Source organism: Monodelphis domestica, chromosome 4 (assembly GCF_027887165.1).
Source record: "Monodelphis domestica isolate mMonDom1 chromosome 4, mMonDom1.pri, whole genome shotgun sequence".
NCBI classification, from domain to species: domain Eukaryota; kingdom Metazoa; phylum Chordata; class Mammalia; order Didelphimorphia; family Didelphidae; genus Monodelphis; species Monodelphis domestica.
The window spans coordinates 133005456-133027490 of NC_077230.1; the positions used below are offsets into that span (position 1 = coordinate 133005456).

Below are 22035 nucleotides of genomic sequence, written 5' to 3' on the forward strand. Positions count from 1 at the left end.
ATATTGAAAGAAAATTCTAGCTAAAACTTCATCAAGCTTTCTTTTTATTTTGGCATGCAAGGTATATCAGTAAGGGATTAAAGAGAAAATTATGCCCATTGATTCTGAGTTAAAAGATAATTCATGCCCAGTCAAGGGTTATATTCCCTCCCTGGGCCTTTGGAATCCTTGTCCACATGTCATTGTAATTTAAATTGCAAATCAGTATCATAATCATTTGTTTTACTGTTAGGGCTTCTTTTAGGTGTATAGTTTTCTTTAATTTCAAATATTAAAGTCTTGTTTTCTGCATTTGTTTTTATTTCCATTTCGTTCTAAACACTTTTTAAAAATATGCACAACTATTCAATTATTTTAATTCTACCTCAGATTTTTCCTTTTATTTTTCCAATGTTACACTTTTACATAATCATTGGATGGGAGCATGCTTTGTTTGTTACAAAATGTTCATGTAATCCAATTCCCCAAAAAAATGTATTTAGAATTTCTTGATATCTGTAGGAATAGGATTATTTTAATGGATTCTCATCTTTTACTCTCTAGCAGGACAACCTTGGATCCCAGTTTAGCCATATGAGTCTTGTCCGCCAGCCATCTGCTGATGCTTCTGACCCTCATGCCACTATGTTCCAGTCTACTGTTGTCCTTCAGCCATCCCAGCAGTCTGGATATATTATGGCACCAGCCCCTCCTCCAGCCCCACCCCTCCCACCTAGCCAAGCAATCCCTACTACTGGCTATTCTGCATCTGGTCATCCTGTAAACCAGCAGATGCTCCAACAACAGGCATATGTGCAGCAACCCACACCTCAGGTACATACTTGTTTTTCATCTAACTGACCATCTTGCAAAAAATAAATAATAGTTTACTTCACTATAGCCAAGTATGTTTTAGGTTACAGAGAAACTCTCTAAAATGGACTTTTTACTGTTTTAGAGTAATTGTTATTTCCTAGGATTCTACTAAATAAGTCATTCTAGAGAGAAAGATAATCTATTTTTTTCTGTTTGTATCCATAGTGCTTGTCATAATCACTTAATAAATGCTCATTCATTCATTTATTACCTCACAACTTGTCATACAGAGATCAATCTAGTCTCATCTAGAATATAAGTCCCTCATGTAAAACCCAGTAGAATTGCATGTTAGCTACGAGAGTGGTTGGGGAGACGGGAGGGAAGAAACATGATTCTTTTAACCAGAGGAAAATGTTCTAAATTGACTAAATAAATAAAATTTTTAAAAATAACTAAATTTAAGTATTAAATGTGTGTGTGGGGGGGGGGGGGGACGAATATAAGTCCTAGAAGCAAAACCTGGGGCTGCCCTCTTCATTATCTAAATATGTTTTCACATGTAATTGGTGGAAAATGGTAGGGGTAAAATTTATAGTTTGACTGAATATTTGAAAGTTGGTCACCAGAGATTTAATTACTAAGTCCCAATAAATTACTCAAGTCAGAATGGTAGTTTATTTACAAATAGAGAGAAGATATTTAAAAAATGAAAGAGAGAGATCTGCTTTGGCCTGGTCTGAGCCAGGCAGGAATTCAGAGACCCCAGAAAAGGGGGCATCCCAGAGGATTAAATTTAATAAGGCTTCCAGCCACCAAGGCCTCCTCCAGGTTGAGGGGTCTCTCTAGAAGCCAGTGTCTCCAGAAAGCCAAGGAAAGGAATCCCAAGATATGACTCTCCAGAGCTTAATGTTTCCAGAAAAGCCAAGGACAGGGAGTCACCCTTTTCACTCACCATGTGACAATCCAAAGAAAAGCAGTCTGAGCTCTCAAGCCAGAGCTCCTCCACAGTCAAGTTCCAAGGAGAAATCCCACACACAGGAAGTGACCACCAAATTTAAAGGCAGTTCTTTGCATTACTTCCTGTGCCTTCCTTCCACCTTAAGGTGTACCAATGGTGGCTTACATTTGACTCTGGACTTCCTGGGGGGACAGTTAGTTATTTCTGATTTGTCACTTGTTAGCACATGTAAGTCATAGACCTTTCTCCTCCACACTTAATCCTTAAATAGGGGTGTCTACGTTCCTGATGGCTAAAATTCTAAAGAATAAGTAGAGTGGAGTGCAAATAATAATATGGAAATAGGTCTTGATCACTGATACATGTTAAACCCACTGGAACTGCACATCAGATATGTGAGGGGGTTGGGGGGGAGGGGAAGGAAAGAACTTTTTAAGTTTGGAGAATTATTTCTCTGCTACTTATTTAAATAGAAGAAATTCTTTTTCTTTCCATATTGTCCATCATACTGGACAGCTGGGTAGCTCAGTGGATTGAGAGTCAGACCTAGAGATGGGAGGTCCTAGGTTCAAATCTGGCCTCAGACACTTCCTAGCTGTGTGACCCTGGGCAAGTCACTTGACCCCCATTGCCTAGCCCTTACCACTCTTCTGCCTTGGAGCCAATATACAGTATTGACTCCAAGATGGAAGGTAAGGGCTTATTATAAATAAACAATAGACAGACAGACAGACAGACAGACAGACAGACAGACAGACAGACAGACAGACAGACAGACAGACAGACAGATAGATAGATAGATAGATAGATAGACAGACAGATAGATAGATGGAAAAGTAAATAAATGATAAGGGGGGTGGGGTCAGCTGGGTAGCTCAGTGGATTGAGAGCCAGGCCTAGAGATGGGAGCCAGCCTTCAAGATATTCAGTAAAAAAGGGAAATGGTTTTGATATAAAAATGTAACTTTTCTAAATGTTTCTTCTCATAGATGCCAGCGTGTTATTGTGCTCCAGGGCAGTATCCCTCCAGTCAACATCAGTATCGCCCAGTTGCTTCCGTCCATTATAATACACAGCCAAACCAGGCACTGCCACAGCCTGCTCAGCAGACAGGTCAGTGATATTATTTTTATAAATCTTCAGCTATTATTGCGGCTTTTCTCATCTTTGTTTATTTCAACCACCAAAACAAAAATCTTAATTCAAATAGTAACCTAGAAATAAAGTACATTTCACTGTTTAAACTAGCCCAATTGACAATGGTGAAGAATGCAGCATCCTCCCAATGAAGCCATTGGTGGTGTTTGATACGAGTCACAAACATTATCCAGAATCTTAAAGGTGATGTGGAAAGGGTTCCAGGAAGCAGGATATTAATGTAGGAAGCAGCATGGCATTGTACCGACTGCCAGCACAGTGAAGTTCCTCTTTGTAAGCTAGGAAAATGGCCTCAGAATTTTTATAACAATTGAGATAGAAACAGTGACAGCTCACATTGCAGGGTATGTATCCTGGTTAAAAAATCATATCCTTTTTTTTTTTTTAACATGGCTTCATGGTACCTTTTTTGCATTTTATCTTATAACTTAGTAATCTTTTCATATGAGACTATTCGTGTACATTTTTCTATCAAATGTACAAAATATAAATGAAAACTCGTCTTCTCCTTTCCTCAGGTAGTGGATGGAAACAATTGCACTTGCAAATAAAGTTAGGGGTTTTTGTATTTGTGATATATAATCTCCCACTCTACCCTGTTTCTCTTTCAGTAAGATGTATAGCAATAACAACCTCTCACAGAGTTATTCTTCTATTGTTTCAATCAGAAATTTCAGTCAGCTTCTTAAGGGCTAGTAGAACACCCTACTTTGCTTCAGAATGCTAGAGAAAATAACATTCTAAATTCCTGTGGGACCTGACGGGGGTGAACTTAACCACCATTTGATATCATGGTGTTTCACCCTAGTCAAACAAGAAACAAAAGTTGAGCTGATTGCTCTTGAGTTTAATGTGGGACTAAGTTACTGTAAGGGATAGCAAAGTGGCTCCATGGATAGAAAGCCAGGCCTGGAGAGAGGAACTTCCTGGGTTCAAATCTCTGACACTTACTGCCTTTGTGTGCTCTTATTGCTCTTCTTCCTTGGAACCTATTCTTGGTATCAATTTAAGACAGAAGGTAAGGGTCTAATTTTTTTTTTAAGTTACTTTACTAATTAAAAAATCAGAAAATGCTCTGTAGATCCTCTCTACATGGTGCTAGTTGGATAAATGGAAATTTCCAATAGTGTTTTATTGATTAGTTTTGCTCACCCCTAGACTTGCCTTTCCCTTCACCTGTTCTGTAATAACTAGGTGATCTAGGTACAATTGTTTAATCACTCCGTTCAGATGGCCCAATAGTCATTTGCCTTTCACCCTTGCTTGAGAATCCCTGAGATTCTAATATATTAATCTTGAAATTTAATGTTTTTTACTTTGTGTATGCTTTTCTGGTGCTTTTGTATTGCTGTAAAAAGTTTATCCAAAGGTGGAAGGGTGGTAGTGCCAAATAATCTGTAGATAGTTTAATTTTTAATTACTTTTTTTTTAAGCCCAAGAAGTGACTATATAGTCAGATAAAAGTACTCTTCTCTCCAAGTGGCTGAATATCCAGCCTTGGAGTCAGGAAAACTTAAGTCCTGTTTCTTAATACATATTAACTTCATGATTGTGGGCAATTCACTTGACTTGTATATGTATCTATATTGAAGAAGTTTCCCATAATTAGATTCCTATCAGTCTTTATTTTAAAGAAGAGCTACTTTATTTGAAGATAAAGTTGTTTGGTTTGGTTTTGTTTTTTTTTTTAATTTTGACTAGGTAAGATAAACCATCTTAAAAAATCCTTAAGTTTACATTCTGATATTTTATTCTTGTTAATCAAAAAAGAAGCTTGTTCCCACCTCACAAATCTTAATGGGCAGTTTCCCTTTAACCACTATTAATTTTTTATCCTTCTGTATGACATATAGGCTTTACATCTATTTTGATTGGAGGAGTTGAATTAGTTGAATGAGTTGGATTAATCAGCCATCATTTTTCAAGCACAGCTTAAAAGAAAGAGAGAGTGGGTGTGTGAGTGGGAGGGAGAGTATGTGAGCCTTTTTAGAAAAGTCGGTGTTCTGGAGAAGGAACAAGAAATTTTCTGTTGCAAATTTTATAGTTTGTGAGAATTATCATATTTAACAAATTTCCATTTTTACATGTAAGATTGATATTCCATGTTTATTTTTAACTTATTAAAACATGATTTTTCCAACACTGCACCATCAGTCTGATTAAGATGGTAAGTAGTTTGGTACAATCCTCACTGCCTTTTTTTTCCCCTAATTGTCAGTCATCCAGTTATCAACACATATAAATGACATGTAACAGCCTGTTTCCATCCCTAGAAGGCAAGCAAGTTGTTATGAAGGAAATTGGTCACATAAAAAAGGTTCAAAGTGTCTTAAGTTATAGACAAAATATTGAGAACATTAACAGATATGGAATTTGTTTTGATTACACAGATATAGATGGCAAAGAGACATTTTAAAGCATATGATCAAGAATTTTAGTCCTGAAAAATAAAATCTTCTCTATGGCTATTTTGCATATGATCAATTGTAATACACAATGATAACTTTTTCATTTTGGTGTTCCTTACCCCTGAAATGCAGGAGAAGCCCCTCAGTATACAACAGACTTGTCCATATATGTTTCAGCTAAGCTATAAATAGTGATTTCGGTGTGGGCAGACTTCCCAGGCCTATTATGGAAATAGAAAAGTGATTAACATCAGCTTAATATTGGCAATGAATGTGCTGTCCTTTTTTCTGTTATAAGATTTCACAATAAAGCCACTCAAAGTAAGATGAGATCTGGAAATAGACACCAAAGTATTGTGTTTCTCTAGGCCTTTCTCAATAATCTCTCTATTGGGACTAGCAAGTAACATATTTCTTGATTCAGTAGGTGAGATGTAACATATTTGGGCATAAATCAGTACAGATTAACATATCATTGTAATAAACATAGTTATTTTATATACAGCTATTTCCATAAATACGGTTACCTGCTAATTTATAAGGTGAAATCTTCCCTTTGGAATAACTAAATTAACTCATTTGATACACAGAATATAAACCTGTAAATAATAAAAAGAACTCTCCCCATGGAATAATTATAGTATCAGTGTTTAGGTGCGTAATCCCTTGGATGTCTTTTTAAATAGACGGTTTTACCCTTTTTAAAGAATTTGTCATTTAACCATGTTTCTTTAATATTATCGAATAATTGGCCTTATTTTGTGAGCTGTTGGATTCGGGGCCGTAGCACTGTCTGAGAGGTTTACATTTCTCACAGTGAACCGGTCTCTTTTTCAGCTGCTTCCTGGCTTCTTTTTATTCAGGTTTCATTGCTTTTTATATGCTGTATTAAAATATTAACATGTTCTGCTATTTTCCTCACATGTGCTGTCTTTTAATCAAACTCTTTAACATAGCCCAAAAATAATGGTTTGAATTTCAATTACCGCTGATTTAATTTTCTTAAAAAAAAATCCCTAAAAGCTGTCGCTTTGATTTCTCTTCCAAGGAAGGTTTAGAAGGCAATTCAAGACTGATTCCGTTTGGTTTGAAGCTGACCTAAAAAGGTTTATGTCTTATGTCAGACTCATTAGGAAATATTAGCTCTTCCCCTTTCTTTCTAACTATAGATTCTGTTCAGGCAAATTGCCCTCCAGTATAGCTCACCCGGTCAGCCTCACACACTTTTAATGTTTTGCTGTAATTTGGTTCCTCCAAAATGCAATTGTAACATTTTGTTTTAAGACTGGCTACAAGAGCTAAAAGTACTCCCTTTAGGGATAATGGAAAGATTTTCTGGTTTTAACCATATAGTATCTTTTTTTATAATTTAATATTAGTGGTTGTAACTTCTTTTCCAGTAAAAGCTATTGCATGTTGAGTCTTGTGTATAAGACTTTAATCTGAAAGAGTTAGAGGAATAAAGAGTAAAGAAAGAGGAATTGACCCAAATTCTTGATTTTTTTTTTTTTTTAGGGGAGGCACTCCATGCCCTGGGTGCATCATCTGATTTTCAGGGTAACTTTCAGACAACTTTTGGTCACTGCCTGTTTTTCATTGTCTGGATTATTCATTCAATATACGTCCATTATATACCTATTTTCCAGCTAGCACATATTTGGGCTTTTCATTAAATAATTATAGATCTCCTTGTATCCCATTTCTTCTAGTAAGTGTCTTTTTCCTTAAATCTAGAGCAAAAGTATCTGGAAGAATTTCCAAGCCATCTGGACTATTCTGTGAAGTAATCTGATGTTTGCTTGATGGCTTGTGGGGTAACCTCCACTTTGATATTTTTATCATGGAGGAATCAAAGAAAAGTAACAAAGTTAATGGCAGCATGGGCATTCTGCCCTTCAAAACAATTTCCAGTGGTCTCATATTAGTTAAGTTTATCTACCTGCTTTATGGTAATTAAAGCAATTTTAAATCTAAAATAAAAATTTAGAAATAAATCTCTCTAGACCATGGACCCCATGAAAGGTATGTATATCAGTGACACTTCTTAGCAGCTGTCTTTGATATTCCCTTATTGTTAAATACATTACCCTAAATAAAAGGTCCTAAAATTAGTAAAATATTTTGCCTTTCTCTTAACCTTGATGTTATTATACTTCTGCATAAGTCAATTACTGACTAGTCAATCTACAACTCTATGTTTAGGTCTTTTCTTGACTAATTTTGTGTGTGTGTGTGTGTGTGTGTGTGTTTCATATTATTACCTGTTAAGATTATTAAGTTACATGCTCAGTTAAGAGAGGAGCTATTTCAGATTAAATCTCTAAAAAAAACCAGTTCAACCCTTTTCTGCTGAGTATTGCATTACTTTACTGCTTTCTCCTCTGTTGAGGTGAAATAGAGCTAAAAATAGCATATTCTTTGGAGCCCTCCAGGGAAACGTCTCAGCCATCAATTCCTATTGTCCCAGATCTCTCAGCTATGTAGAATTGATTGTGCTCGTCTGTGAAAGTACCAGGAGAAATAGGATCATATTTCACCAATGTAGTCTTTTAACAAAGGAAAATGACAGTTAAATAATATCAATATTGATGAAATCTCACAGAAAGCCTTGCCTGATTTTGCTCTGTCTTGGTTTGTCTACCCTGGCTTTATTCTCCTGAATAAATTCTTTCCGGCTATACTGACTGTAAGCAAACTTCTATTAAGGAATCCTATTTTCCATTTGACTAGCAGCATAAACCTCAGCCTATCTCACTCAAAAAAAATCAGCCCCAAATATTTACTTGAAAACATCTGAGAAAGAACCAGGTTGAGACATGTTTTTTAGAGAATTTTAAGCCTTTAAATATTTTTCCTATTCTGAAACTTTGTACCATGCTTCTTATTTCGTATCCTTTTCACTCTTTCTAGGATCATGAGAATTTCTCCCCTGACAATGGATCTTCCTTCCCTCTGTACTTTTGCAGCTACATGGACTTTACTCTCCTTTTCCCTTTGTTTGAATAGTTAGCTGACTTTGCTTAATTGGGTCTCTGACAAGCCTTTCTTAAAAATTTTTTTAGTACTGCTTTATTTATTTGAGGTAATGCTGTTGTTTTCCTCCCATCTCCCATAATTTAAAAAGAATTATTGATCTCTTTTGTTTTATATCTTCATTTTCAAAAACATATATGTGTGTGTAAAAATACACACACATATATGTGTATATGTATATATACACACATATATATTCACCTATTTATCAAGCTGTTACTTGTAACAAACTAAAAAAAACGTTCCTGTGTGAAGGAAAGCAATCCAGAAAAAAATAAACCACACAGAAACCAAGTTTTACAATAAATGCCAGAGTTCTTAAACATCTTTTAGTCATGGATCACTTTGACAGTCTATAGAAGCCTATGGGCCCCTTTTCAGAGGAATATTTTTAAATGCAAAATTACAAAGGAAAACCAATTACATATATATTAACAAACAAGTTTATGTACTCCAAGTATTTAAATATCCATGGTATATTTAAATATTGTACCATGATAGTTCCCCACCTCTGCAAAGAAAGGAAAGAGCCTCAATTTCATATGTCAGCTAAGTAACCTAGAATTCAGTTTTGGGGGTTTTGTCATTTGTATTTTTCTTATGATTGTTGTTTTCCCGTTTGTGATTACTTCACAGGGCAGCATTTTAGTTTTCTCATGCTTATTTAAATCATTTCCTTGGTCATTTGAGCGTTGTATTAATGTGCCATGCCAGGATTTGTTGCCCAGTGAATACACATCTTGTTTCTAGTACTTTACTATTAAGAAGTGCTATTCTAAATATATTGTGGCAAGTAAGGCCTTTCTGTATTTGACCTCCTTCTAATATATGCCAAAGCATCTTCTTTACAGTTTTTATTAACATGAGTATCAAGTATTTGATAGCACCATTTTCCTTTTATTGAAAATGGTCAAAATGTAGTTGTTTTAAGTGCACATCATCTTTTTTTTCTTCTAGTTTTTTTGTTAATTTTAAGTTTCTCCTTCAAATCAGTACTCTGTCCACAGATATCAGACTATAGGAATAACTCTTAAATCATTAGTAATTTCTTGTGTGTTAAGATATAATTGGTTTAGTTTTTTTATGTTATCTGATACTCGTTATGTCCTATGCATGCTCAGTTTGGCCTGTCCCATAAGAACTAGACAAAAATAGTCTCCCTTGAGAAAAAAAGATTGAAAGGATCTGTAAAGATTTCTTTAACAAATTCTTTTCCCCATCAAGGATGGTGGAGCTGCCACATTTGGACTCTAACATTACATTTTCAGATGTACTGCTCAAGAAAGTTTCTGTAAGCACTAAAGAAAATGGATGAGAAACTGCATTAGACCAAGTGCACACTGAAGCTGTACAATACACTGAAATTGAGAGATAAGTTCTTAAGGTATACAAAAGAAGAAAAGATAACAAAGAAGTGTTTAAGTAAAGGCTTAGATCCAAAAAAATGTCCTAGAGGTTATCAGTAACATCTCAACTTATATGCATATTTTTTTATCTAGACAAAATTTAAAGATTTAATTTGGTGGAGCACTTAATTGTTTTAGGCTCTCCTTAAGCAAGTTATAATCCCATGCAAAAGTCAAAATCTTAAGATAAAATTTTAAGATAAAAGCAATAATTTAGTTTTACTCTTTGATTATTTCGTGCAAGCATGAAATAGGGAAATGTGTATTTCTTAAAGGTGATTGCTACTACTGTTGAGTAGGTCCAGCGTAGAACCGAGTTGAAGAAGAATCCCTTAGAAATTGTAAGACTTTCCAGATGCTACTGTTTATTGGATGATACTTTGTGATTTTCTTTGAATCCCATAAGTTGCAGAGATCTATAGTCCTTCAGAAGAGTTTTGCCCTACCATTCCCTGGTCCCCCAGAAAAAAATAAGTAGATGAAGAGCCCTGGTTGTCCTGACTGAAATACAATTGAATGAAAAATTAATAAAAATCAATTGTTAAGAACTCATTCTAGTCAAAGCACTCTTCTAAGAGTCCTTATTGTCATGTAGCACACATTCTAATGGAAAATAGAACACATATGAAAGAAAAAACTGCAGTATTTAAATTTTAATTAAAGTTAAATGTTTCGGTCATGTCCACCTCTTAATGACAAAGATATTGGCATAGTTTGCCATTTCATTCTCCAGCTCATTTTATAGATGAACAACTGAGGCAAATAGGTTTAATCAACTTGCCCAGGATCACACATCTAGAGCATGTTTGAGGCCAAATTTGAACTCAGGAGGATGATATTCCAAGTACAGTGCTCCACTTAGCTGCCCCATTTTGCAGTTTAGAGTCCATCTATTAATACATGTATCTTACAAAGTTGCTACAATTGGACTCTAGTCTAAAGTTACCCCAAAAAGGGAAGATGCTCTATGTTTCCATCTGGGGAACTACAAGCCACTTTTAATAATCCCAACCTCCCTATATCAAAAACCTCTTTTTAACACTAATATTCTTCCAGTGATGTATGGTCACGTGTCTTTGGAATACTACATTCTTAGATGAATTATAGTTGATGTCCACTTAAAGGGCATTGGAAAGATACATGCTATGTCTGAGCAGCCTACAACATTGAAAAAGAAAACATTACATATACATGGTTTAAAGAACGTTATGAAAAAAATGTGGGCCAGTCTTATAGCAAAAAGAAGTAAGAATCCATGACTAACCCTCTTTTTCCATTAATTTCTACACAATGTTAAGAAATAACATAAACACCCATCCCCAGAACAAGGGATGAACTCTTCTGGTAAATTCGTGAACATAAGAGAGGACGAACAGACATGGATGGGTCAAAGTATGTCTCTATGGAAAGAACAGTCATTTGAAAAACTTGAAAAAATATAATATTTATATAATAGATGTCACCATATAACAGTCAGTGTACTTTACTGTGTATCCTGAAAATTCCTTTTTTCATATCCTAGAATACTGCAAAACTAATCACTGCCATTCCTTAAATCATTTCTTTAGCTTCATGATTTGTATAAAAAAAATTTTAATTGAAACCAAGGATACCTTACTTAGCTCTTTAATGAGTATTTCAATGTTGAAAATAAGCAATTCATTTAAAATTTTTTATTCATGTAAATATTACTGGGAGGTATTGCAAATGCCATCTTTCTAGCAGGAACCATAATTCTAGTTACTAACTTAATAATAACAATCTTAGTGATTCACAAAGCAAATTTTACTGTTCCACTTACCATTGGTTACATGGGAAAAGCCACAGTTCTCTTCTGTTACAACAGGCCACACTAAAATTCTTAGACTTACAAGCCAGATGCTGACATTTTTTTAAGTTAAGCATTTCTTTATCATTTCTGTAAACTATAACTCATAGCAAAGAACCTTTACTTTGTGGAATAATTAAAAATAATGGCAACTATAGAGCACCCTTGTCTTCTCTGTCGAATTAAATTCAAAAGACGCAAGCTCCACTTGCTCTATAAGTTCCCTGATGACAATGAGCATGTGACTTATTCCTTCTCTCCCAGAGTCTAGTACCAATCCAGCATCCTGTTTATGAATTTCCTTGTGTACTTATTGTGTGACAGTGAAGGTACTAGCTTAACTTTTCCTCGTATTTGCTCTGACAGTTGTTTTGAAGGAAGTGGGTTTTAAATTGCAATTTTTGATCATATTACTTTAGTACTTCATAATCATGGAATCACACTAGTGAGATAGGTAATCCCTTAAATGAACCCAATAGAAAGAGGCAATTATGGAACCATATGAAATTGGATTTCTGTTTGAGAGATTGTGTCAACTATAAGGAAAAGCATTACTTGAACATATGTAACTAGCTATTTTTTTTTAAACATACTAACAAATGAAACCTGCATTTAAATGGATCTTGTGTATCAAAGTCAAAAGTGGTGAACTTCACTGTTGCACAATATAGCCCTTTGATGCCCAAGGACAGTCTACAGAGCTACAAATGATATTTTATAAAATGGTAAGTCATATGTTAGCCATACTTACTATTTAAACCAGAATAAGGTTTTAGAGTCAACCTCTAAGGATTCAGGGCCTAACTAACTGTTGGATGATTGTGTTGTAAGAAAAGCGTCAGTAACTTTGTGGTGTATAGTGACAATCTATAGAGCCATGAAGAAATCATGTCTTGTTCCCAAAAAAAATTTTTTTTTTATAAAATTGTTGGATTTTTTCATTGCAGTACACTCATTAGTATGGGAGAATTTTAAAAGATTCCTTTACTTTAGATATAAAGTATACATAAAACAGAACATTTAAAGTAGGAAAAAAAGATATAGGCTACAGTGTGATTTAAGTGCCCAAAGAAGTTGTACAGTACATCCTATCCATTCCAACAAACATTTATTAAGCACCTACTTTAGTTTAGACATTGTACTAGTGTACAATGGAATTGGGGATACACAAAACAAAGGATAGTCTTTGCCCTTTTGGGGCTGCTCCTCTACCAGATAGCTAAATGTATTATCCATGTATATTCATAATTGGAGACTAAGCACAATAATGACTGAGGGAAGGGAAGGAATAACTTCCCACAAAAACAGCATGCATCAGTCTGGCTCAGGGACTGACTCAGACTGCATCAGGTGGAGGCAAACAACCTACTTCCTCTTTCTTACAGAGGGAAATTCAAATTCCTTGGAATTCAAGGCCTTCCCTTTAAAACCACGACTAAGGTCTTTCCTTCCCTTACTCTGCTAGTTTTGCCCATCCTTTAAAGCACACTCCATATACTACCTCCCCTATGAAGCCTTCCTTTCATTCAATCAATTATGATCTTCTCTTTAGAAAACTTTTTTTCCCCACCTCTTGAATTTATGCGACTATTGTTTTTGTCTTAATAGTCATCAAAGTACATTTATTTACTTGCCTTAATGAGAGTAGGTCTCCTTTCTCCTTCCTGCTATGGAATCCCAAGTGATAGCATAGTTCTTCATGAACTGAAAAGGTGCCTAACAAATATTTAGTAGCTTGATTTTCTCCTAATGACATCATCATTAGTGGCCATGTTTTCATTGTTCTAAAATATTCATATAATGATTCCAAGATGTTCATGAACTTAGATTGGGTAGTTGGGTATTACATCTTAGTTTTCACTAACCTGAGACTGAAATTTAACATATATACCCCACCCCCTTATTTATGGATTTTAAGTAATGAAACATTCTTCAGACAACAGGGTCCATAGCTTTAACGATACAGACCCATTCTCATATTACAGTCTGGTATGAATACAGTCTGCCATTAAAAAAATCAACCCAATGAGATAAAAAACCTTCCTTGAAGACTTAGGTCATGTTGTCATTATTAAAAGTTCTTAGGTTGTCCATCTCAAATCTGTTGTTCTTGCTACATTACCAGGGCCAACTATTATCCTTTTGTAGTGAATAAATAGACACATTTAAAAATAATTTTTTAACTCTTGACACCTTTATACTATGTTTCACACATATATGACCCCTATAATATTTTATCATCTACCTAACATGACAACCACGGGATACCAAGAAAGGCAGAAAATAGTTTCGACACTTAGGCTGAAATCTCAAAAGAACTCCTATTTTTCACAATTTCAAATCCAACTGTATTATGTTTTGTGGTGCTGTAGACAGTAGGATTTAAACTCAAAAGATGCCTTCAGGTATTTCATGATAATTTGATTTGGTTTAAGGAATACCAAAATGGCATTGAAGTTTCCTTCATGATATGTTCAGGTACTTCTACAGCCCTGAACTTAGACATGGATAAAATGTATGAGATAATGTGTGAAAGGTGATGCTGTGAAAGGTAAAAACAATAATATTCATATGATCAAGTTTGGAAAATTGGGCAAGATAACATGAAAGATTAAATAAAAATATATTTAAATAACTGTTCAAAACAGTAAGAGAAGAGGGCATCATGATGCAGCAATGTATTTGAGGCATACCTTTATGAATTATTATTTGAACTATCCTTAATGCTCAAACACAACTCTAAATAAAATACTTGATGAAATAACATAAAGTACTTTAAATACCTGAGGGAGGAAAGCAATGATTTAAATCTGTTGTCAATGAAGTGAAATCTTTTTACAGAGAATTCCATAAGGCATCCCAGTGTGTTTGTGTTTGTTTCAGTTTTTACTTCAGGGAATATGACTGTGATGTGTAAGATTGCTTTGAATTAACTTTCCCAGTCTTCAGATGGCTCTCTTTGTCTCATGTTAGTTATGTAAAAGTCATTTGTAACATAGCGGAAAAGAACAAGTTGTTTACATGACTTTATCTCCATCCCTTTCCATCATGTGTATGACAGTGTATTTGGTGTATAATTTGGGGTGTTGGTGGTACAAAGTAATATAAAGGGAATTTTAAAGAATCGTTGAAACCCCCCCCCCCAAAAAAAAAAGCTTGCTTTTTTTCTTTGCCTCTAGATTTAATTTATACAGTAAACCCAAAGGGGGAAGAGATTAATCTGTTTTGTAGGATCTTGGGATTTAGTCCTTCACGTAGATTATTATACATAAGAGCAAGGAAAACATTTTTTATATAGGATTATTCATTAAAGAAATCATTTCAACAAAACCCTGTTATGGAAATACCTTCATTATATAGAAACTCGTTATAATTCAGTTCACTGTGTTTCAATTATCTTTTCCATTATAACTTTTAATACTGTGTTATTTGGTTCCTAGGACTGCTTTTCCCCACCCTCATCTCCACTCTAATAGCTTTAGAGTAGAAGAGTGCTAAATTTAATTATGTAATCATTGAGCCACATAATTGAATGGTGGTAAGTTTCCTATCAAACACAATGATGTTGTAATCTCAGAGTACCAACATAACATTTGAGATACAGAATCTGTGTGATTCCTCATCTTGCCAACCAGAAGGAAAACAAGAACACTTGCACCATCCATATAACGAGATGGTTACTTGTTAATGCAATGACATAGGGTTTCTCTTGCCTTCAGAGTTGGAACCACATTTGGTACTACTATTCTGGATACATCTTTTGCAGAAAATTTTAAACATTTTCTTTGTAAGTTGGGACAGCTTACCTAATGACTGCCACCTCTATTTCCATCTCTCTCAAATGGGGTTTATGACCTTTTACATTAGCAACAGCGAAGATACCCTGAAAAATAATTAGATAATACATGACAAGATTCAAAAGCTTCTCTTTTAGTTTGTAATAAATAAAAAAGCATATTGTAGGTAACATGGATTTTCCTCAAAGTTAGAAATAGGACTTAAAGCATTTGTGCACTTTCTTTTCAACTGTTTAGAAGATCTACATCTTCTCAAGGCATAGTTCAGCCTTTCCTCCCAGAAACAACCCTCCAATAATCAAGGATATTTCTTTTCTGTGCTATTTCAGTTGACCTTTAATCAAAGCTTAAGCACCATGACAGTTTGTACTAAGCTATATTCAGCAGTCCATAGTGTGTGTGCCAGTGATCCTGTGTGAAGTCTATGACTGTCTTTCTATACAACTGGATTAGACCCAAGTTCTGAGTGTAGAGATCTAAAGGTTTAGTCACTATCTTATCTTGGTGAAAATTACAAAGTGTTTCAAATCAAAAGTTGAACTTTTTACAAAGTAATGTTGGACAGTAGAATGTTTTAGTTGCTGAGATTTAGACAAGAGAGTTCAAGAAAAAGCCATGACCTAATGAACTACGTTAATTAAATGCTTTTATTTTTGTGACAACATACTTTACACAGATAATGTAATGAATTTAAACTTAAAGCAGTATTTAATCCCTCATATTGTTACAGGTTATCAAGTTATGCCCAGCCAGCAACAGCAAAACTACCAAGGGATAGTTGCAGTTCAACCATCCCAAAATCAAAATCTAGTCAGTGGCCAACAAAATAATATTGGAAATCAAATTCAAAGTGTGATTGTCCCCTACCCTTCGGTGCCATCTTATCAGGTATGTTACTTAGTTTTGCTTTTGGAGAAGTAGTTATGGGACTTCTTTGGAAAGTCTTTTTAGGCTCAGAAGTTTTATGGTCTTTTTGTTGGGGGGTGGGGGGGGTGTTTGTTTTTTGAGAACTAATAATGAAAATTGTCTGGGGTAGCTATCATTTCATTTTGTCCTTCCATTTCTATTTTTTAAATTTAGAAGATACTATAACCAAATTTTCATTGGTAGGTGTTTGTTTTTTTCTGCTCTTGGTTAGTTTAGTAAACTACATGTATAAGCAGATTTCTTAATGCTTTCAGACTTTTGCTAAACTCTGAAAGGGAAAGAGGAGGTAGGATTTAGGAATAGCCGTGCCGGGAAATTCTATAATTTTAAAAACTGATAACTCAACTTATCAGTGTCATTCAGAACTAATTTAGCCTTCCATTTGTGGTCTAATCAGAGTATAAGAGGACTCTCACTTCTTTAACCTGACATCAACTTTTTCTGGCTGCCATATTATACTGTGTATTCATATGATCTTGTATTGTAGTCCTCTAGAATTCTCAGGCTCTTTTTTTTTAGATGAACTATTTGTCTAGCCAAACTTCTTCTAGTTTATATTATTGGATTTGGTTTTTTAAAAGACACACGTATAGTTAGACCATGATACTATGGAAAGAGCACCAGATCCTGGTGTCAGAGGGTCTGGGTTCAAATTCTAGCTTTCATCTTACTAGCTATTACCTCAAGTAAAATCATAAACCTTTCTGACCTGAATTTTCTCATCTCTAATGTTTACATTTGGAATAATAAAACTTACTTGAAGGATCACACGTTTAATATCGGTGAAAATAATGGAAAAAATTAAAAAGAAATAGCACTTCCAAACTATTTGCTACTGGTTAAAAAAATAGAAAAGTAGATCAGTGGGACAGACTTGACAAGGAAGAATCAGAAATAATTGAATTCTAAAATCTGATCCAAAAATTTCTTACTTAGGAAATAACTTTTTTAAATCCATAAAAATTACTGCAGAAACTATAAGTAAATGTGCTAGAAATTGGATTTAGACCAGCATTTTATACCATATATGACAATAAATTCAAAATGAATAATGTAACATGTGAATCGTGCTACCTACCTTTTGACAGAGAGGTCTCTGGGTAGAGAGATATTTTTTAGACATGGCCAATGTGAGAATTTGTTTATTTGACTATTCATAATTGTAACAAGGTTTTGTTTTTAGTTTTTTCCAATGGATGGCAAAATGGGAGGAAGGAGGTAAATTAATTTTTTATAATATTTTTTAAATCATTAAATGTCATGTCATTAAAAATTAGGAAAATACCTTGTCAGGTACCTTTCACCATTGTGGCTAGGAGGTGAATTCTAAGGCAAGAGATGAACAATTATCAACAATAATCTATATAACTTGGATTATGTGAAACTGAATACCTTACATCAATAAAATTAATACATTGAGGATAAAAAGGAAAGCATTTAAAGCCAATAAAAAATCTGATAAGTTTCTGATATCCAAACTAAAAGGCAACTATCAGAAGCATAAAAGACTTAGATGGGGGCTATTCCCTAGTCAAATATGTAAATAAGTAGTTCCTCAAAGAAAAATTGAAGATTATTAATGACTATGAAATTGTACCAGATCACTAATTATCCTTCAGTCTTTCCATTCTTCCATCTTTTCCTTCCTAAAACTAAAGTCTTTATTACTCCTTACAAGTTCTGCCCCAGTGTCGCCTCAACTGATGAGTGATTTTTCCCTTTTCCTACCTTTAGTCTTCTCCACAGTTTGGAAATTGGGCAACATTCACACCAGTACATGAAAAGGCTTTTTAATTTCCTTTTCTTATTAGTATTCCATTCTCAACTACAGTGAAATGCCTTTCTTAGTAGCTTGTTTTTCCTTATTTTTAACTACAAATTCACTCTTAATAGTATGAACCATTTAAATAACTTAAATCATCTTAGCATAAATATTAAATCTGATGCAATCAAAAGTGCCACCTAAATATATTAAATTACTTTAGTTCTTGAAAGATTGTATTATGTTCCATTATGTAGATTTAGAAAAATCAGCCCAATAATTTTATTTTGGATAATTTGTCTTATGATAAGGTAATTTTAAAATTCCCATGCAGTTGGAACAGATTAGATCTATTTCAGAAACACATTATATGAATAAAGACTTGATGACACGTTTGAATTATTAAATTGATAATACTTTTGAACATTGGCTCAAGCTTAGAGAGGCCTTAATAACATTAGCTACCGTTTGCAAAAACAACTTAAGAATGCAACCTCTTTTATTGCATATTGGCAAATAATCCACCTTCACCTATTAAATTTATAAAATCCCTTTTGATTGATTGCTGTATATTAAGACTTTCTTCTCAATGCTACAAGGAAGTCAAAGAAAAAGTGAGGCATAGCCTTTTCCCTCTAAGAATTTAAAAATATAAATTATATATAAGGTTTTTTTGACATGCCATTTTAACATGCCATTGAAGAAAATGGCCAATGAGTAAACAGAACTAATGAAATTTTAATTAATTTTTTCTAAATGGATATATTTCCTGTTGGAAGGTAAATACAGCTCAAATCCCCTTATTAATGAACTTGACACATCCTATTTTTTGTTGAAGAATTTACTTTCTAAATTTGAATTTTATAATGAAAACACAAAAGGGAAGGTACCTGCATTGTCACCCTGACCCCATCAAATTGGATGTTAATTTTTTTTCCTCCAGATAATTTTTATATTGTTTTGTGTTTGGTTGGGTAATTTAGGAGTTTAAATTAGTCTTTTTTATTACTATAGTTTATTTAAATTTTATGGGTGTAAGAATTGAAATTAGATCTCAATAATAAAAATAATATATATTTTAAGGGATTTATTAATGATCATTAGAAATCAAGGGATAAAGAGGATACAAAATAAAAACCACATGCCCATGGCTGATCAGCCCCTTTAAAATCCCTGTTCTTAGCTTACCATCTCCACCAAACTTGATGTCATCATGCCAAAAAGGCCCAAGAGGGCCACCCACTTGCTAATATCCTCTGTCTATAGGAAGTATATAACAACAGGAAGTCATTGGCCTCTCTGGGAAATGTAGTTATTTGTCAGTCTAACAGATTTTCAATATACAACCCCCCTGAGATCCGTGGAAGACTAATTTCTCCAATGGATCTTGTAATCATAACCAGCTTTTAAATTACAATAATTTGAGGATAAGAGGAAAAGAGAACCAAACCAATGATTGCTACGTGCATTGACAAAAAGCCAGTTAGGGGGCAGTCCTCTTCAGCATTCCTCCCTCAAGAGGGTGATTGAAAAACACAGGAATCACTTAGGGATGCATGGATGATTTATGAGGTAAATGAATCAATTGGCTACAGAAAATCAAAAACAAAAAAATCCAAATAAAAGATAACTTCTGAATGAAATCTAGACTATCAAAGTCTTATGTGTAAAAATCATAAGTAAAAGAAAAATAAATTTAGAAAAGGGACTAGATTATAGGAGCAAATAGGAGCCAGGATGGAGCCAGAATAATTGATGTTGTGCATTTTATATAGTGTGTAGTACAAGGAAGAGCTGCATTTAACACATTTAAACAGTCGCATCCTTAGGTCTCACACATGATTAAGTTCTTGCTCTCTTTGACCTTGTGCTCTGTTGGCACTATGCAAATAGCTTTGTGCTTCTTTGGCACTATGCAGTTGCTCTTTTTGTATTCCCTTTTTCTGGAATCAGACATAATCATAATCTAGAGAAGTCTAGAAAAAACCAAACCTCTGTACTGTTGATGTTGCGCCTAAAAACATCACCAAGAATCTAGATCATTCTGGTGGAAGGGTAGAATAAGCGAATACCATGCCTTGGGATCAACTTCCCAGCTCCTTTGGTATGAGACTGTTATGTCCTATCCATTCATATTTTTACAAATGAATAGGTGGGGATTATAATATTTCAGCTACTAAAATGGACTCTTCGCCTCTTGTTAAAAATAACTCGGAGGCAGACAAAATGATCAGTCAGAGTTATTGAGGGAAAAAATTAAAAATCATGTCTAGAAGACCCCTTAAAATCTATTTTAAATATTTAGCACATTAAATTTTTCAAAGGTTGTTAACCAGGTCAAGCCCATCCCTCATCTATGTGACAATTAACAAATGCAAAATGGAGTGGGGAGAAATCTGTTTATGGGCTTTAACTATACATACATACACACACACACACACACACACACACACACACACACACACACACAGAGTTCAGTATAATTATAGAGGGAAAGTAACAGAATATTTCTAATAGTTTAAACACAGTAGATTAACATGATTCAGTGTAACAGAATGGTATTGATCAGACCAATATATGAACTGAAAGCAACTAAATTAAACCATAAACAAAACAATCAGCAAAATACAATAAGATACAGAGACTTTCCTAAAACAATGGAGTCTGAAGGGGCTTAAAATTTTCACCTCCATTCTCTTTAAAGTTCTTTCCCTATCCATTCAGATTCCTTTTGTCAGAACTGTGGGATTTCCCATAGCAAGGGAGAACATTGGGTTGAGGAATCTCAAACTGGATGAATCTTAGAGACTGGTCAGGCCCAAATGACAAAGAGTTGTAGGGAGATGAATTTCTCCTCTGAGTCTCAGGCAAGATAAGTGAAATGATCTGTGTACTGTGGCAAGGAAATCACTTTAAAAGACTGATATATATTAATTTAAGGTCGCCAAGGAATTAAACTATGTAATTCCTAAATGAAAACTCAAGTCAGCAGTCAACCTTTTATGGAGTTTTTAATTACAAACAGGAGGAAGAAAGGCATGAGAGAGAGAGGGAGAGGGAGAGGGAGAGGGAGCGAGGGAGAGAGAGAGGGAGAGGAATAGGGCTTAAATACCCCTTCTGTTTAGGCTGGGCCAAAAGGCCCAAGCCCTTAGATAGCTGAGGCAAAGAAAAAAGACCAGTCCCTATCACTCACGTGACCAAAATGGAGAAACAGTCTCAGGGGCCTCCAACTCCAGCCTCCTTCTGAGCAAGCTCCTCAGAGCACAACCTCTCAGAGCAAAACCTCTCCAACCTCCTCCCAGTCCTCAGACCCCCTCTATCTTTAAGGAAACCATCTCAGTTCCCTCCCCTCAGTTCTCACATCTACCAATTACTGTCCATGTCTTCCCTGTGCCAATGGTGGCTCTAGCTTAACCCAGGACCGCCCAGAGGTCTGCCCCTTTGCACATGTCTGTTGAAGGTCATATTCTCAAATAATTAAATTTTGATCTATGCTGCAGCCCTTCCTAAATCCTGTTAGGACTGAGTAGGGTGGAGATTGTAAGTTCCAAGACCTGGTTCTGTCATTCCAAGTATCTCTATTGTATCAATTCTAAAATCAATCATGACTCAAAGAACTTCCTGTTCTATGCTTAAGCATAGGTCAAAGCCCTTTCCATTGTTCAGCAAAAGGTTTCTGTCCTAAAGTAATCTTAAGTAGTGAGGAGAAGGACCCTCCCATGCCAAGGGGGGTTCACATTCCAATAGACTATCAGTAGGAAATTTTTCAAGTATGAAATTTCCCAATGATGAAATTTCCAACATTTATAAGTCTAAGAAATTTTAAGGTTTACCGTACTCAGGAATGGTAGAATCTCTGAAATAGGCACGGTATTGCTCTTTCATAGAGTACACCATGCTTATAATTTTGCTTCCTGTTTGGAAGAGTAACTTCCTTCTTCCCTATTCCTCTGACATAAA

The 22035-nt window shown here is 34.7% G+C and overlaps 1 protein-coding gene and 1 non-coding gene across 42 annotated transcripts in view; both read left to right on the forward strand.

Moving 5' to 3' along the window:
- The window catches only part of R3HDM1 (R3H domain containing 1), a 159040-nt gene that overhangs the window by 111528 nt on the left and 25477 nt on the right, over positions 1–22035 (forward strand). For 29 of the 41 annotated variants that reach the window (XM_056793770.1, XM_056793784.1, XM_056793779.1 and 26 more), the window contains 3 exons: positions 544–813; positions 2746–2869; positions 16117–16274. In XM_056793770.1, coding sequence (XP_056649748.1) covers positions 544–813; positions 2746–2869; positions 16117–16274 — 552 coding nt within the window. The remainder of the gene's footprint in view (positions 1–543; positions 814–2745; positions 2870–16116; positions 16275–22035) is intronic. The other 12 variants (XM_056793785.1, XM_056793801.1, XM_056793775.1 and 9 more) reach the window with 1 other exon arrangement.
- On the forward strand, positions 6099–6154 carry MIR128B (microRNA mir-128b). The gene has a single exon (NR_127516.1). It is a non-coding gene; the product is annotated as a microRNA mir-128b (primary transcript).